Raw genomic sequence first — 22,927 nt, forward strand, 5'->3', positions numbered from 1 at the left:
CCTAATTCTGCAGAAAACCATGAGATTGTCTAAAATCATGCTCCAAAAGCAATCATAGAGAATAGAGATTCAAGTCTACACATTCATAATTACTACATTTTTGATATAGGAATAATGAGTACCTGTACATCTGGTTGGCTTTAGAACTATAGAACAAAGCTCATATGGGCAAGACTGTTTCTTTCAATCCACTTTATATTTGGAGACTTTGAGTAGAACCTGCTTGTAGAATTCCAATTAGGCCTTGTATTTTCTGGTTTGGACGCCATGATCCATCAGTAGAATTGGCTGATTGTCATGGATCCTTCAGATGTTCCCCTCCCGATCCCAGGAAAGTTGATTGCTGAGGCCCACTAAGACTAACAGCCATGCAGGTCAGGGGGCTGTGCTGGGGGCAAAATTACTCTCCTGTGTCTTGCATCGGTAGAGCTGGCTCTTGTGGAATGGGAGGTTGATTTTCCCCCTTCTCTCCCCTCAATGCAGCCCAGTAACCTGCATGGGTATTGGTCCTCATGAGAACTTTTAACAACTTTCCTAGGGTCAGATGGGACTGCTTGGAAGAGAGGAATGTAGGCAGGATCCTTGTCCTCTAAGATCATGAGATCCTTTCTCTGTGTTGGGCTCTAGTATTGATTTCCTTCACTACGAGCATCCCTACTTTTGTGTCATCAGTAGAAGCCAATTTAAGTTTGTTCCAAAGGTCATCCTCAATGTTTTTAGACGCAAAATATGACAATGCATCATTCTCTTAAATTGTAAAATGATGTTGGAAGCATATCACTTGTCTTCATACTTGTTTCAGTGAGCGATTGAAAATGCAGGGAAAAGGTATTTTATATCCTTAGTCTTAATAAACAGGCCTGATTACAGAATCCTCACAGTTTTAGTAAACTTTAGTGCTATGAATCAATTGAACATGAAGTCATCCTGTATAGCTACCACAATTTTTCAGTGCTTGACCATAAATGCTTTGAGTGGAAGTATCACCCAGCTTCTTAATTCATCAAAATTAGTAAAACAGAGAATTTTGGCTGAGACTTGTATCTCTGTCACTTAAGGTAGATTATTAGAGGGAAGTTGTAATGATTTCAAGAAATGGGTGCATGTGTCTTTAAATGTTTGGTGAGATAGGTGAAGAGTGGGGGTGAAAGAGAGAGATGAGTGAGTGATAGGATTGGTTGATGACAGAGAGTGGGCGGAGTGAAGGCAGTTTTCAGTTATTGGGGGAGAGAAAAAAGATTCAGTTAGGGCAAGAGAGGCGAGCTGTGTGCAGCCTGTGTGTTCATGTATTTGTGAGGGAAAGGCAACCTGAGTGGAAGCCTGAACTGAATGTGTCTGTGAGACTATATATTCATTCCATTTGAAGCAGGCAAACTGTGTGTGCGCCTGAGAGAGAAAGAATTGAGAGAGAGAAGAAAACAGGCTAGCTGTGTGCTGTCTGAGGAGTTCTCTGTGAGGGAAATATAGAGCCTAGAGAAAGAGGCTAACTGTGTGTGAAGCCTTACAAGAGATCTGTGTGAATGAGTTGGATGAAGCAACTAGGAGAACTAAGAATGACTTTTATGTAACCAATACGCTTCTTAAAAAAATAAACTTTTATTTTGTTTTGTTATATCCCAGAGTTATCTCCCATTCCTATCCTCAGGGCCACATAGAACCACGAAGGAGCCTGATGCTCAAACACGTTACAAAAGGGAAAATTTAAATAAAACATTTTGGAATTATATATTCCTGGTGGCAGCTAACTACCCAGAGGGTGTGAAGGGAAAGATTAAAGCAAAATCCACCCCAAAGAAAGTGAAGATCATAACAAGTGGAGGCATAGCGGTGGGATCCAAACATCCTGAGGAGAAGAAAATATTTTAAGGGGGATATAATAGCCTGGGAGGAAGGAACATTCTGAGAGAAAGGCATTCTGAAGGGACAGATAGCCAAGGAGACAGAGTGTTCAGTTAAATCCTATGAGGAATATAGAACTGTTATAAAGGAAGACACAGAAGAACTAGTAGGATTTATAAGAGAGAACATAATCTGGTGAAGTTTAGTACAATTGTAGAAGGAAATAAAAGTAAAAGAGAAATGGCAGAGTTTATGGGGATGAAAAAGGAGGCTCTGATTCAGAAGTGCAATGAGTTAAATTTATCTCATGAAGGGAAAAGTGTAGAAGAACTGAGAGTTATACTGATACAAAGCAGTGTGGAGCCAAGTAGAACTGCAGAGGAGAGAAACCCTGAGGGACTGTACAACCCTAATCCAGAATATTTAGAATTTTTGAGGGAAAAGCTGAAAGTTGAAGCAGTGGAACATCCCAGAGAGAGAGATGACCTCAGCCCAGCAGTGGAGCATCCCAGAGAGAGAGATGACCTCAGCCCAGCAGTGGAACATCCCAGAGAGGAAGATGACACCCCAGCAGAGGAGGAATGCAAGATAAAGAAACCCAGTACTTTAAAACAAAAACCACAGAAGAGTGAGAAATGGACTTAACAGGAACTGCAGAGACAATAAACTATTCCCTAAGCCAGAGGAAGCTGCACACCACTCTTCTGGAAAAGAGAGGTGTTCCGCTTAAAGGAGAAGGGGGGGATTTGTAATGATTTCAAGAAATGGGTGCATGTGTCTTTAAATGTTTGGTGAGATAGGTGAAGAGTGGGGGTGAAAGAGAGAGATGAGTGAGTGATAGGATTGGTTGATGACAGAGAGTGGGCGGAGTGAAGGCAGTTTTCAGTTATTGGGGGAGAGAAAAAAGATTCAGTTAGGGCAAGAGAGGCGAGCTGTGTGCAGCCTGAGTGTGTTCATGTATTTGTGAGGGAAAGGCAACCTGAGTGGAAGCCTGAACTGAATGTGTCTGTGAGACTATATATTCATTCTATTTGAAGCAGGCAAACTGTGTGTGCGCCTGAGAGAGAAAGAATTGAGAGAGAGAAGAAAACAGGCTAGCTGTGTGCTGTCTGAGGAGTTCTCTGTGAGGGAAATATAGAGCCTAGAGAAAGAGGCTAACTGTGTGTGAAGCCTTACAAGAGATCTGTGTGAATGAGTTTGGATGAAGCAACTAGAAGAACTAAGAACGACTTTTATGTAACCAATACGCTTCTTAAAAAAATAAACTTTTATTTTGTTTTGTTATATCCCAGTTATCTCCCATTCCTATCCTCAGGGCCACATAGAACCACGAAGGAGCCTGATGCTCAAACACGTTACAAAAGGGAAAATTTAAATAAAACATTTTGGAATTATATATTCCTGGTGGCAGCTAACTACCCAGAGGGTGTGAAGGGAAAGATTAAAGCAAAATCCACCCCAAAGAAAGTGAAGATCATAACAGAAGTTATGAGACTGTTTGAATGCATCCTCTTTACAATACAGAATTCCTTTTAGCCAGTTTGGTGTAGTGGTTAAGAGCAGCAGGACTCTAATCTGGAGAACCAGATTTGATTCCCCACTCCTCCTCTTGAAGCCAGCTGCATGACCTTGGGTCAGTCACAGCTCTCTTAGAGCTCTCTCAGACCCACCCACCTCACAGAGTGATTGTTGTGGGGATAATAACATACTTTGTAAACTGCTGTGGGTGGGCATTAATTGTCCTGAAGGGTGGTATATAAATTGAATGTTGTTGTTGTTATTAACTGTATACAATGAACTACAAACCTGTTTGTTTCTGTATGCTACTAATTCATGTCTCTATGGGAAACCTCCTTAGAAAGGAAATCATAATATGAGAAAACATACAGATAGCAAATTGCTTTTGCTTCTTTTTGATCTTGAGGATGACCACCACTGTTGCTATTTCCGCATGTATTGGTTTGGATCCAGGGAGACCTATACATAAGAGGAATGAACTTTTACAATATGGAATCAGGGTTCTGATTTTTGACAAAGTTGACTTACAGTTTTCTGGATTCAAGCCATGCACCTTTAAGGTTTTGTGTCTTATAATGTTACTTAACATACAACTGATTTGCCAATGTTGTTATGATACGTCTTGAAACATGTGAAAAGTAATAAAGCACTTGTGCTGACCCACAAGTACTTCAGATAAGGTTTGTAAGTAGTATCAGTAAAACATTGCAAAAGGTGCTGAAAGGTACCAGTGTTGCAGCAGTAGGATGGCAGACAGGTGTGGTGCTTAGAATCTGAGCATGATGTCCTTCCTATTAAAGTTGTTCTGCCTGAAGCTCAGTCTGATTATTTTTTCCCCTTTTTTCCCTTTCTGCTATGCAGAAAATTATATTTTTCATGTATATTTTTCATTGTAGGTGATTCCTTGTTATGCCTCTTCCGTTTGGTAGAATTAGTCATATGAGCTTGCCCTGCCAAACTCAAAGAAGTGTAGAGCTAATACATCTGCACTTCAGCATTTCCTTGTTTGTTTTCATTCATTTGTGGTGTTTCAGGTATTTACTTGAGCCAGATGGCTTTTTCCATAAAAAGACTCAGTGCTGCTGACTCCTCCTTGCATTTCCTATGGTTCAACATATTAATAGTTTTCCATTCTCTTTTTCTTATACCAACAGGGAAAACTTGTGATAGGTGGTAAACCAGTGACTCTGGAATACACCCCGTCCCTTGAATTCTGGCGCTGCAAACGAGTGAGTATATAAGAAGAGAATTTATTTCAGAAAAGGTCATGAAAAAGAGTCTAGAGCTAAACAGGTCATTGAGACATTGAGCCTATTTAATAGTTTCTGGGGGAGAAATTTCAAGCTGGTAAAAATCTTAGGTTTCTGAATGCCTTCCCCTCGTCCCTTTATCAGGTGGGCAAAATGAGTAGTCTGGGCTTCGCTTTTTTAAAAAATAAGACTCCCCCAAGAGAAAAGGGATAGGGCGGGACTATAGATTTTACTGCTTTTGCTATTAGTATGATCCCACTGTGTAGTTCCTATGTTGTTTAATGTGTATGTCTTAGAATTGTCTATGCTCTGTTTCAGCATCTCTTCAACTGGATTCCTGCTGGTTTTAAATCTCTGCAAATTTGCATGTGTAAACCCTATTACATTATTTAAATGTCTTTGAAATTTACTGTACTGACTCATACTGTGTAATCCACATTGAGTCTAAGTGAGAAAGACAGACTATAAATTATATTAAATAAATTAACAATCTATTCCTTGATTTAAAGAGTAGGGAAATACCCCTAGCATCACAGTCTATCCCATTGGCATGGGAAAGTCACACAACCTAGATTTTTATTGGGTTCAGATGTCTTCCCATAAAAACACCAACAGAACTTTCTCTTCCATGCACTGTGGACGGTTCCTTCCTTTCGATATAGATGTATGAAAAATGAGTCTTCCAGCATCACCTGAACACTTTTTGAATTCAAGAAGGACTTAGTTCTTGTGTTATCTGTATGGATATTATAAACTTCCTTATTTTTTAAATCGGTGAGGTATAAATGTTCTAATAATAGCATATTCCTGGATCATTGTTTTAGTACTAGAATTCTAAACTTCCACAAGAATTCCAGGAGTGTTTTAACATATCTATACTGAAGATTTTATGGTTAACGTACTGGCTAAGTGCTGTAATAATAAAGAGATAGTGTTCTATACTGAAGACAAGTCAGTGGCATTACTAACAAATGTTCTATCTTCTGTTACTAGATACAAATAATAGTTGCCCTGTGCTGCTTATGGCTAGCAATAATTTCATGATTAATTGAAACCTAATCCCAGGAATGTGTATTCTATTATGAGAGGTGATATTATTTATGACGTTTTCCCCATTCTTACCTGTTATCCCATGTGGCCAAACTATTTTTTTTAGTTTTGATAGAACAATCAGTCATCATCAGAATCTATGCTAACTTATGCATTTTCATTAGACTTACTCATTAAGCTTAATTATCAGTATATTTTATTACAGGTAAAACTCCAACAAATTACAGTGGTGTCACGGAGATATTTATTGCCAGTGTGGTACAATTATCCAGAGAATTGGGCAAATCTTCAGCTTAAGGCCTCTTAATAGTGGTGATCCAGTGCTGCTTGTTTGTGCACTAAAGGGCATGTTACGGTTGACACATTGGCACTCCCAACCTATGCCTCCCAGTGAATGGGAAATAGGAAAAAAATTGTGAGACACCCTTATGGTAATGTTCCCCAGCCCCAGTATAATAACAGTGTTGGTTGATCTGATGGAGAGGAGGGGTAGGGAAGAATTCTACCATGATGATATATCACCCTTTTTTCTAACTACATTGCTACCAAAGCAAAATGGGCTGGCATTTCCCAAAGGTCTTGCCACAACATATAATTTGTGCCACAGAGAAGTAATAAAACTTGTTCATCATAAATTATCTTTCCTGTTGTGTTATGTTAGCTGCAGAGTATCCTAGAGGGGCAAAAGCCTTTTAAAGTGTGGCTGCCTTATACTCTACCTTCTTCCTTGCAGTGCAAAGTGTCCACAGTAGGATATCGTTCATCTTGTTACTACTGCAGGCTTCCCAGAGATGGTAAGTCTGTTTTTGTTACAGTGCTTAGTTGGTTTTTTTTATGGAGTCAGATATTAACATGACTTCTCAATTGATGAAGAATTGAGCCAGCAGGTAAAAGCAAATATTGACACTATTAGTAGACAAAATATTCTATTCTGAAAGTCTGTAAATTAAAACTACATAAAGAAATTGGAAAGTAAACATTGATAAAGAGTGAACTTTTGACATCTGTTGAATTTTTATAGTACTTACTTGGAAGGAATTTTTTGACCTGAGAGTTTTGTCCAAGAGCAGTGTTTAGTGATTTGCAAGACAAGCTCTGCTGAAGTATGTGTGAGAGAAGAAAAGAACACAGCAAATGAGGGAAAGTAAATGCTATCCACTTATGAAAATCCTCTTATCCCAGTTGTCAATATGCTCCAGTACTTTTTAGTAGGAACCTAAGGTATTAACATGTGCTTACTTAGCTGATATGTATTACATATGTACACCTTCAAACAGCAAACTGCTTAAAAAGTGGTGTGAGACTGAAAGAGGACAAATTTATCCTACTTAATGACAAGATGTCATCTGTGCTTCCTTAGTGATTGAAGATAAGCTTGGAAAAGAAGAACAAGGGTTACCTGAGGAAACCGTGCCAGAGGAAGAACCTCTTGAGGATTCTCCCCAGGAACTTGCTCCTCAAAAGCCTGCTCCTGAACAGCAGTGCCAGCCTCAGGAACCTGAGCTCAAGAAGAAGGATGAAAGCAGAGAGCAGTGGCCTTCACAAGAGAGGAAAAAAGAGCCAGAAAAAAACCCATTCCGGAAGGAAAACCAAGAACATGCTTCAAGAAGAGAAGCCATGGAGACCAAACATCAGGAGGATGAGAGTAAAAGTAAGCTTGATTATTTTGATTATACTTGCAGTTGCCTTGTATTGTTTACTGAGTTTATAATAGATACTTAGATTTGAGTCAATTAAATAAATGTTTACATCTCAGCTACAAGTTCATTGTTCCCTGGCTGTTCAAAAGCATCACCATTTTTGAAGAGGAGCATTCGGGTCAGCGGAACCTGGTAAAATAATGTTGGGAGTATGGATGTTGAGAACTTTGCAAAAAGAGAGAGAGAGAAATGTCTTTGAAATTTCTTGATGAGTTAAGCCTCTCTTGTTTGCCTGAAATATCTGTTTGCAATTTAAAACAAGCAGCATTACTAGCAGTTTTGCATCTGCAGTGGCAGCATTCAGCATGGTGGCTGAGTAGCTGCTTATCACATGTACTTGATTACTACATCCTTGGTCATCTTGGATGTCTAAGCAGCTAAGTTGGGTTGTGTGTTATTTTGTACCTGCTCAGTTCAGTCATCATTCCGCCAGCTCTTTTCAAGCAAGTTGTAAGCATTCTTTATTGAGAATCAAATGCAAGGTAAGGTGAAAGTTTTAAGTATGCAGGTTTCTGAAATAATTTCTCTTTTCCTTATTGAATTAACTTTCACAGCAATTATGTTAAAGCGCATACCTCGCTTCACTCCGCCAGAAGTCATTGTGGGTCTTCTGGCACCGTATGTCCGCCTCTCCACTTCAAGTGTGCGTGTTATGAAGAATAAGGCTGCTCGGATGGGCTACACTTATGGCTTCATTGAACTGGACTCTCATGCTGTATGTTTTCATTGATATTTTGTGCTACACAACATGTTAATGTTTTACTGCTGTTATGCAGATTTTCCTGCATCTGAGGGCCCCTTTCTTGGCCCCAGACTTCATGATCCTTACAGCTGTATTGGGACATGGCTGTATTCTTGTGTTTTTAAAAATTGTCAAACATTGGTGGTTCTGTTCTAATACAATAAATATTGATTGATGATGATGTTATTAGTTCTATCAACATGTTTTTCTATAGATAGCATCCAAAGAAACAGGATCTTTTCTTTCCTCCTAGCTCAGAACATGTACCTGGATCAGTTTACTCAGACACTCCCCCCTCACAATCCTGAATATATGCCCACTCAGAATGTCATTATCAGATATCTACTATACATTTCTATGCAGGGTTACTCTAGTTGAAGTCCACTGAAGTAAATGGCTTAGACTGGGGCAACTCTGCCCTGTTACCTTCCAAAGAGTGCTTAGAAAGGCTATCTTGTGCAGATCATTTTGGAGAGATGGTGAAGAACTACACTAAATAAATAACGCAGCATATAGATGTTTAAATAACATCTTAACAACTCAAAGTAATCGTTTTCTTTTTAAAATATATTCTCCTTCCCTCTTCAGGAGGCGCTTCGCTTAGTGAAAGTTTTACAGGATCTGGATCCGCCAATCAGCATTGATGGCCGTGCAGTGGATGTAAACTTAGCCACAGGAAAGAGAAGGTAATAGAAGCCTTACTAAAAGGTCTACTGTTGCCTACTGCATGTCATCTTTTTTGTATGTGTTTTATGGTAAATAGCTAAATATGCAGATTTATGTGTAAAAAAAAGTTGGAAGGGGACTTTTAGGTTGGCCATTTTTGACAAAAAAAATCACCTTGCAGTGTTATTGGCATGTATCCTAATTAATCAAGGGAGATATTTCACAAGTCTTTATACCTGATCTTTGAGGCAGGATGAGTAGTTTCCTGCTCACCTCTATTAGTTTTAACTGATTGTTCATATTTTGGGCTAAGCTACTGATCCAGCCCCAAACCTAAGTCAGTTTGGTGTAGTGGTTAAGAGCGCAGGACTCTAATCTGGAGAACTGGAGACTAATCTGGAGACTCCTCCACTTGAAGCCAGCTGGGTGACCTTGGGCTAGTCATGGCTCTCTGGAGCTCTCTCAGCCCCACCCACCTCACAGGGTGTTTTGTTGTGGGGATAATAGTAGCATACTTTGTAAACTGCTCTGAGTGGGTGTTAAATCATCCTGAAGGGCAGTATATAAATCGAATGTTGTTGTTTTTGTTGTTGTTATACAATGTTGGTGTTAGTGCATGGAGGAAATTTTTTATTTCTCCCTTCCTGCGCTGTGTGAGAGGAGGAAATGCAGGTATGTGCTTCATACCATCCAAAGTATTGTCAGCTGTTAGGACTGGAGCATATTAATTTCTCCTTGAAACCTCCTGAAGTTTAGTGACCATGCATAGTTCTCATGTAACTATTTTTGATATTTTTCTCTTTTTTTAATTTACAAACTAATATTTTGCTGCATACCTCCAACTTCTGCAGGAGTTCCAGTCTTATATGTGGGCGGGCTCCTTTTCACTGTCTGGGTGAAAACAAACTTGTGTGATGGAGTGTCTGTTAGATGGAACAAGTTGAGGGACCAAAAGGAATGGGAGTCAGGGAATGGCCATGGATTAATGATTTGAAAATCCCCTCACCCCACCCCCAGTCCACAAAATATTACTCTCTAGGATTCTTTATGCCCTCGAACACAATCAGGCCAAGTTCTTGCCATTCTCTTCTGTCTTCCCCTGCATCCTTAACTGACTTTCAGCTGCTCTGACCATTCAGTGCCTCTTGCATCATGATTGCAAAGGGGTGTTAGTCATTGTAATAAAATAAAAGTCCACTGGCACCTTAAATACTCTTTCAATCTGACATTTTCTGAATCAGAGCTCACTTCAGATATGTAAAGGAAAAACCATACTGGGGGTTCCTCTTAAGTAGAAGATTATTGGGGGATCAATGTGAATTTCACCATGAATCTTTCAAGTATAAATTTTCAATGTAAATGGAAAAGGAGGAGTGAGGTAAAGAGGTTAATTGTGAATCCCATAATAAATCAACAGAATTAGCAGTCAACATAATGGATGATGGGAGAGGTTAGAGGTTTGAACATATAAGCAAACTGATGAAATAAGATAAATAGTTTGTGAAAATTAATATATTGGTGTGAGGTTATAGTCTGATAAAAATGAACAGCCAGTTAAAATTTCTAAGAAGTGTGTCCTGTGATTGTATTAGTGATTGTAGTGTTGTGTGTTTTGCTTCCTCTTTTGGCTTATTTTTGGAGTCCATATTTTTCTACATACTTTGGGGTAGTCCCCTTGAGAATGTAGAAACCCCAGTCTTTGTCTGTGGTTATCATAGTTTTATTATTCTCATGATTGGCACAAGCCAAATTTACTATTATATATAGTGTACTATGTGATATATTTATTTATTTATTTATTTATTTATTCAATTTATATACCGCCCATCCCCAGGGGCTCTGGGCGGTGGTTTTGTGCTCATTCAGTATCTTACAGAGCAGCTAACACATAAATTAAGATTAAACTGAATTAAAACTTTGCACATATGAGGCATATTCAGTGCTCTTGAACTAATTAGATTATCCCCCCCCCTTTTTTTTTTTTGCTAGAAGTGAATATGGTGATCAGGGGGATGTTCCACGCTACAACCAGGTAAGTCTTATGACATAATATGTGATAGCATGTAGAGGAAATTGACTGCTGTCTCCTGGTAGTGCAAATGAGCTGTAGTTTGCCATTCCCTTTTTTACTAGCGGTAGAACATTTTCAGTATTGCCTGCTGCTCTATGGTTTGCTCAAAGCATTCAAACCTGTACTGGACAATGAATGAACCACCTGCACTAATGTTGATTATACAGATGTTCAGGGATAAATTAAGAGATTAAATACCTTGATTTAGTGTTTGCCAGCATTCTGAAATGACTTACGAATGTTACTTCTGTAGTCCTCCTGTCCCTGACATAGACCCCCATAGCAAAGTCAAAACTGATTTAGTTAACCACCTGCAACATACACATGCAAACAAAAATAGAAGAAATTTGACCAAACAACTTCATTTGCTGTATAGAAACTATTTGGCCACTATTATTCTTTCTTAGTGCGTATCTCTCTTCTGAGTAACCTAGAAATGTGATCTGAATCTAATTATAGATTTCTTAGGTTGACAGAGCCATTAGAAATGGTTCTCTCAAAAATGAGACACAGAATATTAGGCTATCTAAGGGTTGTAGACATACCTTTTGGAAAGTTATGTTTTGCCTTCATATCTGATGGTTTATAGTTAATCAATTAATTAATTTAAGTAATTTATAGTCCGCCTTTCTCACTGAGACTCAAGGCAGATGACATAGTGTGAGATTAGTACGATCAGTATTAAAGACATTTCTGTTCAGTGTCAAGGACATTTCCATACAGTGTCAAGGACATTTCCATAGACAATGCCATAGGATAAATAAATACAGTTTACAGAGACATAGCATTAGCAAGGATCCAATACAGAGCTGAATAATTGCTGAAACAGAACATAATCATTTCTAGGACTGACATTAGATAACATGAAGCACAGGTAATATATAGGCACAAAAAGCAATGTATAATAAGAATATAATCATTTTTATTAATTTGTGTGCGTGTTCAATATCATGTAAAGTCTAATTCTTAACCATATTTCAACAAAACTTAAATCTTCTGAAATTAGCGTGGCTAGAAATGAAGCTAGTTTATTAACTGAGCAGGAGTGTCAGGTGCTTAGAGAGTATGGCAGACCAAACATTACACCCATGCAGACCTTCAGTTATAACACACTTTGGTTTGCCATCATCACTCAGGAGATACTCAAGGTAAAATAGAATTGTCTCAGTCTAGTTTAGAATGGGATTATGGCGGGCCAAACAGGTGGAAAGATTCCAACATGGGCTGGATATTGTGCTGTATTATCTGGAGCAGAATCTCACTAGTGATGCACGTTGGGTATCCGCCCTTCATCCCAAGACTAGTTCTGCATGATGAGGCAGTTTATACAGCCTTTAAGAACCTCAAATGTTTGCTGTCAGTTGTATTAGCACCTTATCCTGCAGCAAGGGGAGCGTTTCACATTATAGCAGAAATAATAATGAACAACCTATCTGCAGTCCATGCAACAGAAAATATTAATGGCACCAAAGATTTTATGCATGCCATTGAGAAATACTTGCACAGTAGCAGTGCTGAGCTAAAAGTTATGATTATGAATCCCTTGAGGGCTTCTGTATTTCACAGAAGCAATAAATAAGATTTCAGAACTGTCTGATTAGGCGCCCAGAGTACATTTCTAGGTTACTCAGGAGGGAAGATGCTGACTGAGTAAAGGTCGCCACGTAATAGAACGACATTCTCCATGATTCCATTCAACAAACTGAGGCATCTGCCCATTTCTTCCCTATTGTTTCCAATGTATTCTGTATGGTGCAAGTAGTTTATGAAATCAATTTCCCCTTTATAATGGGGTTCTATGCCAGGGACAAGATCACTATGGAAGATGCATGTTCACTGTCCGTCTTCTGTGCAGCCCCACATGGGACTGCGCCTGCGCAGGCCTGCCGACCGGATATTTCTTTACTAGTCAGTGTCCACTAGGGGGCGCACGTCCGATCCAATGTGCATGCGCGGCAGTTCCCCGCCCGAGCGACATTGGGTGACGTCGCCCCCTTCCCCTCAGTTTCTTCTTTGCCGCCGACCGGTTAGCAGCTAGCTGTCCGCTGTGAAGAAGTTACTTTTCTGTGAGGAAAATCGTTGTTTGAAGAGATGGCTGACAAGGCCTTGTTCAAACGCTGTTCGACTTGTGCTACGAAGATGACGAGGACGGATGGTCACTCCGTTTGCCTGGAGTGTTTGGGAGAAGGTCATATCGTGGAGAAGTGTGAGCATTGCCGGCGCTTTATGCCTAAGGCCAGGGCTGAGAGGGCTAATAGGTTGAACGCCCTGCTTTGGAAAAGGGCTATGAACGCGTCCGGGGCCCTGAGTACCCCTCAAAAAGGGCCATCGCCAGTTAGCGGGATGGTCGAGACATCGGTGCCCGTACAACCTGCCCGTAGCTCCATCTCCACTCCCCGCTCCCGTTCTCCTGATCGGCCCCGTCAAGCGCCGGCTCCGACCTCAGATCCGAACACCACCGTCGGATCCACCTCTGATCGCGGGAGGCTGTTGAAGTCGGATCCAACTCGGAAGCGTCGTCATCGGTCCAGGTCTCCCTCGAGGTCGGAACCACCTCCTCCATCGGCTCCGAAGGTGCAGAAGAGGACATCGTCGGTTCCGAACATCCCTGCTGGGTCGGTTCCTGATCCATCGGATCCGACACCGCAATCGTCGTCGTCGGTTCTGAAGCAAGCCGACCCGACTCGCCCCAGCCTCGCTCCGAACCTTCCTGCTCGGCCGGATCCAAATGCTTCCGATCCGTTAACATCTTCGGATCCGATGCCTCGGAGTCGTGACTGCGAACGTGCCCTACCGGCTCCGACTGGCAAAAAGACCAAGAAGAAGTCGAAGCACATACAATCGACTTCTGCCCAAACTGACGAGGTGTTCTGGGAGAGGCCTACGACTCCATCTCCACACCTGTCTCCTCCGTCTCCCCATTCTGCAGGTGAGGATGGTGACCTGCCTGATGCTCCGCCTCTTCCTTCCCATGCCTGGGTGCACGGTGGGCCCACCGGTGGAGAGGATCTACTCTATCGTTCACCTTGGAGAGGCTTTGAGGGAGAAGGTTCCCTCTATGCGAGATTGCACCGGTCGTATTCTCCATCCCTTGGCAGAGAGTATTGGGGTGACGTACAAAGTGATTTCTCCCGTTATGGGTCCCCCGGACGGGGGTCCCCTTATCAGCAGGGTGATCCTTATCAAGATCCGAGTCCTAGTCCTCCATCTGACCCATTGCCAGAGGACATCGTTATCGGGACTGGTCGTATTTCACCAACGGATGATTATAGGCTCTATACGGAACAGATGGTCCGTATGGCCCGTTCCCTGGACATCGACATTTCGGCAGTGGACCTGAAACCGAAGGATAAGATCCTGCAATATGTCCAATCTGGGAATCCGCAGACCATCTCGTTCCCGTTTACGGAGGGTTTGGTGGACATAATTAACACAATCTGTGAGAAACCATCAACGGTTTACCCGACATCTCGGAAACTGGAAGCCTTATATAAAACCAGAGATGACGTCTGTACGTATCTTTTTGCTCACCCACCTCCCTCTTCCCTCGTTACTGAAGAAATGCAAATCCGTCACCGCCAGGGTCCCCACGTTGTGCCCACTGACAAGGAAAGCAGGAAGCTGGATTCACTGGGCAAGAAGTTGTACTCGTCTGCGGCTCTCACCTTAAAAATCTCTAATTATTCGGTCATTATGGGGGCTTATCAGATCTTCCTATGGAATCGTATGGCGGTCTTCATGGAGAAGCTTCCTACCGATCAAAAGGTTTTGGCCAAGGTGGTGCTTGATGAAGCGCTTCGGCTATCATGACAGCAAATCAATGCTGGCCGTGACACGGTGGACACCTCTGCAAGGGCGTTGGCATCCTCCATCGTGCTTCGCAGGCATTCATGGCTCCGCACTACGGCACTCCCTGTGGAGACGCGTAACAAAGTGGAGAACCTGCCTTTCGAGGGCCAATCCCTCTTTTCCGCCAGAACGGATGAGTATCTTTCGCAGAAGCGTAAAGACCGGCTGACGGCTCGTTCCTACGGGATCCTTCCACCCAGGCAGTTCAACGATAATCGTTACCAGTACCGCTCGTTCCAAGGCTACCGTGGTCGGCAACACAGATACCAGCCGTATCCGCGTTATGGGTCCTACAGACCGCCCCAGCCACCTGCGAATACTTTTCAGCGCAGAAGGCCTAGTTACCGTCCACGACGCGCGCATCAGGGCTCTGATGCCAAAGAGTCAGCAACTCAACCCAAGCAGTTCTGACTAGAAGTGGAACAGTCTGTTGTTTTTGGGAGCAGATTGGCTCGTTTTGCCTCTGCTTGGGCAGAAATCACCCGTGATAGTTGGGTTCTTAACGTTATAGCTGTTGGATATAAAATTCAGTTTGATGCTTACCCCGTGTTGTCTCTTCCTGATTATGCAGTGCACTCCTTTTCTGATAAGTTACAGGCGGAGGTTGTAGAACTTCTGCATAAAGGAGCGGTGCAGGAGGTACTTTCACAAGACTCCTCCTGGGAGTTTTATTCTAGGATGTTCCTTGTAGACAAGAAGGACGGAGGTGTCCGGCCCATCTTAGATCTAAGAGAGTTGAATAAATTCGTTCTCTTTAAACGGTTCCGGATGCTTACCTTGAATACAGTCCTCCAATTAATGCCGGAGGGCATGTGGTTCGCTGTTCTGGACCTCAGGGACGCATACTTTCACATCACCATCCATCCTGACCATAGGAAGTACCTTAGATTCCTTTGTAATAATAGGATCTACCACTACCAGGTGCTTCCGTTCAGCCTATCATCAGCCCCTCGAGTCTTTTCGAAATGTATGGCTGTGGTGGTGGCATATTTGAGGGAACAAGGGTGTACCATCTATCCCTACCTTGATGATTGGCTGTTGGCGGCTCCCTCTGCTGATGCCCTTCGGGCCCAAATTGATACTGCCCTCTGTACCTGTTTCCGGTTGGGACTTTTGGTCAACCTAAAGAAATCTAACCTTACGCCATCCAGGAGAATACTTTTTATTGGTATGGAACTGGATGGCGTGGTAAATAGGGGTTTTCTACCCAGGGACCGTGCATTAAAAATTGGCAGAATGGTAAACCTCTTTTTGAGGTGTAGGTTTCAGTCGGTCACAGCTATACAGAAGCTGCTCGGCCTTATGGCTTCTTCTACGGCAGTTACCCCTATGGCCCGGTTGCACATGCGACCTCTTCAGTTATGGTTCCTTTCTGTTCACGATTTTGAACATGGGTCCCAGAACAAACGGTATTCCATTCCCAGAGGGGTCCTTTGTTCATTGCAATGGTGGCTTAGTGAGCCTAATCTTTTACGTGGAGTGGGTTTTGGTTCGGTCCACACTGATATTACCATTTCGACCGACGCCTTCACGATAGGATGGGGGGCCCAGTGTGGGTCCCTGAGAGCACATGGGATTTGGTCAGAGCAGGATAGGAGTGATCATATTAACCTGCTAGAACTGAAAGCGGTACGTTATGCCCTTATTGCTTTCGCAGACACGCTACGGCAGAAGTCCGTTCAGGTGCTCACGGACAATTGCACCACAATGTTCTACCTGAACAAGCAAGGGGGCACTACTTCCAAGGCACTCTGCAACGAGACCAGTCGAATTTGGAACTGGGCCGTGGAGAGGGACATATTTCTTCATGCAGTCCATATTCCAGGCACCACGAATGTGATCGCAGACAAATTGAGTCGAGTGCGATCCGACAATTACGAATGGACCATAGCAGACTCCTACCTGAATACCATCTTTTTGGACTGGGGGTTCCCAGACGTAGACCTTTTTGCCTCAGTGGCCAACAAGAAGGCCCTGCAGTTTTGTTCCAGGGGAGGTCTCGGTCATCATTCCCTAGGGGACGCGTTTCAGATACGCTGGACAGGGCACCTGTTTTATGCCTTCCCTCCTTTCCCACTGGTAGCTCGAGTGGTCAGCAAAATTCAAAGGGATGGGCCTCGCATAATTCTAGTAGCTCCCTTTTGGCCCAGACAAGCTTGGTTCCAGCATGTCATGCAGCTGTCTCAAGGGTCATATTGTCGGTTCCCTCTGAATCCGGACCTTCTGTCCGACGAAGGGGTGTGGTATCACGACCTACCCAAACTCAACCTCACTGCTTGGCACATTCAGGGGCGGAAGGGATGTCTGACAGGGTAGCTGAAATCTTGTTAAACGCGCAGAGAGACACCACTCGAAGGTCATATTCAGCTAAATGGAAGCGTTTTGAGGCCTGGGCTACTGACATCGGCCTAAATGTTTGGGATTGCCAATTGTCTTCTGTGTTTGAGTTCCTCCTGTCTCTAAAGGACGGAGGACTCTCTAATTCCTCTATTAAAGTTTATTTGGCTGCCATTTCGGCCTTCCACCCTAAGATCGATGGGAAGACTGTGTTCTCCCACAGTTTGTCAAAGTCTTTTTTAAAGGGGTTATATAACATGTACCCACAAGTTAAAGATATTGTTCCCTAGTGGTCACTACAGGTGGTGTTGACTGGGCTTATGAAATCGCCCTTCGAACCACTGGCTACTTGTGAATTGAAATGGTTGTTTTGGAAGGTGGCCTTTTTGATAGCCGTTACTTCTGCCCGTAGGGTTAGCGAACTGGCGGCCCTAAGATGTGATCCCCCCCTTCTTGAAGGTCCATCAAAATAAAGTGGTCCTGAGACCTGACCTTCGTTTTAGACCTAAAGTCTCCACTCAGTTCCATACCTCACAGGACATTATCCTACCTATTTTTTTTCCTGATCCTTCTGATAATCCTGAAAGAGCCCTGCATTCCTTAGATGTTAGAAGGGCTATTTTATTTTACCTACACCGTACGTCACAGTTTAGGTGTGCCAAACAACTATTTGTGGGCTACTATGGGCCCAGGAAGGGAAGAGCTGCTACAGCTCAATCAATTTCTCGCTGGGTTACCCAAGCTATTAGGGCATGCTACTCTCATGCTAAGTTACCTTGCCCTTTGGAAGTAAAAGCTCATTCCACCAGGGCGCAAGCTGCATCTGCGGCCTTCCTCAGGGGCGTGCCCTTGCAAGACATCTGCAGGGCTGCAACGTGGTCGTCTTCTGACACGTTTGCCAAACATTACGCACTAGATGTGTGGGAACGGAAAGAGGCTGCTGTGGGTCAAGCAGTGCTTCAGTCTCTTTTTCAGTGAGAACACATGCCCACCTCCTGGGTAAGTGGCTTGTGAGTCTCCCATGTGGGGCTGCACAGAAGACGGACAGTGAAAACAGAGTTGCGCTTACCGTAACTACTGTTCATTGACGTCTTCTGTGCAGACACACAACCCTCCCTCCTACCCCGCTGTGTTCTTCCAGGTATTGTGAAGACATTTGGCGGCAAAGGAGAAACTGAGGGGAAGGGGGCGACGTCACCCAATGTCGCTCGGGCGGGGAACTGCCGCGCATGCGCATTGGATCGGACGTGCGCCCCCTAGTGGACATTGACTAGTAAAGAAAAATCCGGTCGGCAGGCCTGCGCAGGCGCAGTCCCATGTGGGGCTGCACAGAAGACGTCAATGAACAGTAGTTACGGTAAGCGCAACTCTGTTTTCTTTAATACATGCTTTTGGATCTATTTGTTTCATCCTCTTCCTCCAGTTTTGCAGATGTTGAAAAACTAGCCATTCTTCTGTTGAACAGCCTCAATGAACATTTTTTTATATCAGCTGTTGACTTTTTTTTTACTGCGCATTAAGAGCAGCAACATGTATGTTGGTATTTTCGTTACATAACTCAGTGCATGTAAGTTTGTTTGAAATGCTTTTAAAAATAAGGAAATGTGGAAAAAAATCACTAGATGTATTGCTTCTTAGTTTCTTTATTTAATACCTTTTATATTTTAGGGCAAAAGGGGCTTGAGGGACAGGAGGGGTGCTGAGTCTCAGAAACGAAGATCAGAGTGTAAGATATGACCTGATTTCCTTGTTACTATTGATCTTTGTTCTTAATGCAGTTTGTAATTGTGAAAAACCCACTATTTTCTGTTAGACAAATCCAGTGATCCATTAATGCAAGGATTATAGACCTTTGCTGTGTTTTCCTCCCTTAGCATTTCCATCCACCTCCAGAAAAGTTGATTTCTGGGCTTGTGGAACCCGCTTGGGCCAGTGATCATGTGAGGGGTGGGGATCCACTGAGGAGAGCAAAGGCGGGGGGGGGGGCAAAATCACCCCTCTTCTACAAGTGTGCTCTGCTGACAGAAGAGGGAGGATGGGCAATTTCACCATCTGACCCTGCACAAACCAAGAATCCCAACTCTTGTTTCTGGGCACTGACCACAGCCGCTCCAGACCTTCCTTAGGCAGAAGGAAGGTTCCTGTTCTTTTATTTTGTGAGACTTCTCAGTCTCTGGGTTCTCTCTGAGGGTGTACCCACATAAAACTCATGAATCCAGACACAGGCTTAAATAAAACTTCAATATATTGATTAATAGAGTGTTGCTGAGCATAAAACATTCAAATTCAGGCAACAGGCATAAAACAAATAACCTCTCTGTTGCTAGCTAAAATCTGCCTAACTAAAACTTACAAAGCTTGCTACCTATGCATTTCTGGTTAGCTTCTTAGCTGGTTGTTTCTCACTGGTCTCTTTAGCAGGTGTGTTCTCTCCCATGCCATGCTGTGTGGAGCCTACAGCTTCTCTCTCACATGATGGTGAAAGAATGATAGTTAGAGAAGGGACCTAGGTGAGCTGGGAAGCCATCTTTTCAGGACTCCAACTAACAGCCAATCAGGGACCAACTGTCTAGAGTGTAGATTGAGGCTGTGAAAGCCAGTCTTTCAAGGTCGAATCTCTAGGATTAGAGACTGACCTGCGGGTGTTAGAATCAGCAGAGCCAGCATATTTTTAAGCTAGGCTGGAACTTGGGCCTGCACACTTACACCAGCCATTCTTAGTAAAATCCTGGCCTTACCCGGCAACTTCCTTACAGAGTCATGTGACTGTTAGTCCACAATGGTCTCACAACTCCAGGATGAGAAGGGACTGCTAGGGAGAGAGTGAAATGTGATAAAGATCCACATGCACCAGCTCCTTCCATTGATGGATCACTGACTCCAACTGTATGGAAGAAGGAATCCTTTAAATATGGAAGTATTAACATTTTCAGACTAACCAAACCAAAAAAAACACCCTCATTGCTTGTTCATCTGAGATTTTTCAGGGGTTAAATTGGGGAGGAAGAAGTGGGAATATCACCTCCCATTGGCAGTTTACACCAGTGGAGAAGGAGACAATTTTTCCATCCTCACTATACCCCTGGTGCATTTTGTTGATGAAGATTTTCAGAAGAAACACCAGGCTGGTAGGAAAAGGGGAAGGTGGAGAATCTGCACCCACTTTCCTGTGGGATCTCCTGGGCCCTTTGTAAAATCTCTGGATTGTGTTTTAATCATCCAGTATCTTTCAGGAGCACAACATGCAGGGTGATGTAGCCCCCATATGCAGCATGTTCTGAGATATCATGGAATGTTCTGCTCAGTTTTACATATTTTTGTCATCAGGCAGAGGAGCATCTTTTAAATTGTCTGCCTCAAGCACCAAAACATCTTGGAACATCTCTGCTTCATTTAAAGGATATGTAAGATATTTAGAAGAATGATGTTTGCCCTTATTTCTTCCCTTTCAGCTTCTTCTGATGTGTCCACGTTCATATATGATCCAGATACTGGAAATTATTTTGACCCCATATCTGGGGTATACTATGACCCTAATACTCAGGTGAGAACTATTATTACTGCTGCCTTCTCCCTCTTTGCATGAGCAGCATTCACTCAATGCAGGTCCTGTGACCCCAGGGAATAAACTTTCCAAGGGTAGAAAATGGCTGCTGCGGGCCAGGGAGAGATGGGTATCCTTGTGCAGATTTCTCAGTGTCCTTGCACTGGATCCAATCCATTGTTTTCTAACAAAATCATGTGTTAATAATGTTCTTGTACCAAATGTCTTCTTCCAGAGAGAAATACCAATGGGTCGAGAAGCATCACCACCACCTCCTAGTGGAAGGAGGCGTAAGAGCCAGGAACGGACAAATGAAAGAGATGAGACATCGAGCAGAGATAACAGAGATAGAAGAGAGAGGCACAGAAACAAATCAGCCAGGGTAAAACTCATGGTCATGAAACCCCTCTTGAGAATTGCACAACCAGCATAAGATACCTAACCTACCACAGTCTCAATCTGTCAGTACTATATGATGTTATTGTCTGTCTTCACAACTAGATAAATCTGGAAACCTACAATATATGCAATAGGAGAGCACTATTTTCTTTCTAACTTACAATTCTTTTTAACAACACAAATTCTTCTTGACCGGAGAAGAACTTTTGATCATGGAACCAAACAAGACACGTATTTTGAGGAGATGTAAAGTTTTATGAATTGTTAGGCAAAATACTTTGAACTTAAGAAACAAGAATATATAAATATATACTTTTGTAGAAGTAGTATGAATCATTGAACTGCCAAGATGAAAAAATATTGTAATTTGCATGACAGTTCAGAAAGACCTCCAAGATCTATTCATGCTGGAGAGCGAAGTAGAGGTGTACACCAGAAAAAAAATCGGGTTTCCCGCTTCGGGTTTACCCAAAGCAGGAAAAAGCTTTGTAAACACTAGAAACCCTAAGTGGCAAGCTACTTCGGATTCGGATTATTAAACCTCTTCGGTATGCTCCATAAAGATTCGGAGCATACCGAAGTAAGAGGGGAAGTTTCCACTGCCTCCCCTCCCATCCCACCCCACTTACCTGGCCCTGAAAAGGGGTATTTAAATCCCTTGCTGACAGCTGCTTGGCGGGGATTTCCCTGCCAAACAGCTGATGCTGGGGTTTAAATTACCCTTTCCATGCTGCTGCACAGCAGCACGGAAAGGGACATTGTAAATTCCAGGCGACTTCCATCAGCGGATTGGCAAGCTGCTGATCCAAGGGGGTGAATGCCCTTTCCCTTCACTTTGCAGCGATAGGGAAAGGAACATTTAAATTCCTCTCCCTGTTTTCAATTGCCGGCCGCTTTACAGCTGATGAGAGGTGGGGAAAGGGCATCCTCTCCCCACTCTTGGATCAGCTGCCTGGCCAGGCAGCTGATCCAAGGGGAGGGATGCTCCTTTGCCCGCCACTTTGGAGCGACAGGGAAAGGTACATTTAAATGCCCTTTCCCTGTCACTGCGAAGTGGTGGGGAAAGGGCATTCCTCTCCTCCACCCTTGGATCAGCTGCCTGGCCAGGCAGCTAATCAAAGGAAAAGGATGCTCCTTTGCCTGCCACTTTGGAGCGACAGGGAAAGGTACATTTAAATGCCCTTTCCCTGTCACTGCAAAGTGGTGGGGAAAGGGCATTCCTCTCCCCCACCCTTGGATCAGCTGCCTGGCCAGGCAGCTAATTATAAAGGGGAAGGATGCTCCTTTGCCCGCTTCACAGTGGGTGGGGATTTCCCCGTCAAGCTGCTGATCCTGGGGTTTTACAATGCCGCTTCATGTGTTGCTGCACAGTGGCACGGAAAGGGGCATTGTAAGCCCGACCAGCTTCCATCTGCAGCTTAGCAAGCCACTGATCCAAGGGGCAATGCTCCTTTCCCTGCCCCTTTGCAGCAGTGGGGAAAGGGCATTCCCCCCCTTCGATCAGCTGCTTGGCCATGCAGCTGATCTAAGGGGAGGTTTAAATGCTCCTTTCCCCATGGCTCCCCAGCTGGCTTGGATCAGCTGCTTAGTGGAGATTTCCCCGCCAAACAGCTGATCCTGGGGTTTAAATGCCCCTTTCCCTGCTGCTTTGCAGCAGCAAGGAAAGGGACATTTAAACCCCATGACCCAAATGATACGAATTGCTTCAGGAAGCTTTAATTCGGGGTTTCTAAATTAGGCCCCGCGTGCTGGGCCCGATTCGGAAATCCTGAATTTTTGCAAATCCTGAATTGTACACCCCTAGAGCAAAATACTGACTCCCTCAAGGAAACAAATGAGCAAGATACAGCACTTGCATCCATGTCTTTCAAAGGGTGATGGAATTGGAAGCCATCTGTTGACACATTCAGATACTTCAGAATACCTGGCAAATTAAAATTGTTTCTCTTTGTGAATATTGTT

The 22,927-nt window shown here is 43.3% G+C and overlaps 1 protein-coding gene across 1 annotated transcript in view; it reads left to right on the forward strand.

Moving 5' to 3' along the window:
• RBM6 (RNA binding motif protein 6) overlaps positions 1–22,927 on the forward strand; it is a 90,437-nt gene that overhangs the window by 56,190 nt on the left and 11,320 nt on the right. The window contains exons 7-15 of the mRNA XM_054977037.1: positions 4,512–4,586; positions 6,391–6,451; positions 7,018–7,308; positions 7,912–8,072; positions 8,688–8,785; positions 10,755–10,797; positions 18,691–18,748; positions 20,475–20,566; positions 20,802–20,948. Of these exons, the coding sequence (XP_054833012.1) occupies positions 4,512–4,586; positions 6,391–6,451; positions 7,018–7,308; positions 7,912–8,072; positions 8,688–8,785; positions 10,755–10,797; positions 18,691–18,748; positions 20,475–20,566; positions 20,802–20,948 (1,026 nt within the window). The remainder of the gene's footprint in view (positions 1–4,511; positions 4,587–6,390; positions 6,452–7,017; positions 7,309–7,911; positions 8,073–8,687; positions 8,786–10,754; positions 10,798–18,690; positions 18,749–20,474; positions 20,567–20,801; positions 20,949–22,927) is intronic.

Source organism: Eublepharis macularius, chromosome 4 (assembly GCF_028583425.1).
Source record: "Eublepharis macularius isolate TG4126 chromosome 4, MPM_Emac_v1.0, whole genome shotgun sequence".
NCBI classification, from domain to species: domain Eukaryota; kingdom Metazoa; phylum Chordata; class Lepidosauria; order Squamata; family Eublepharidae; genus Eublepharis; species Eublepharis macularius.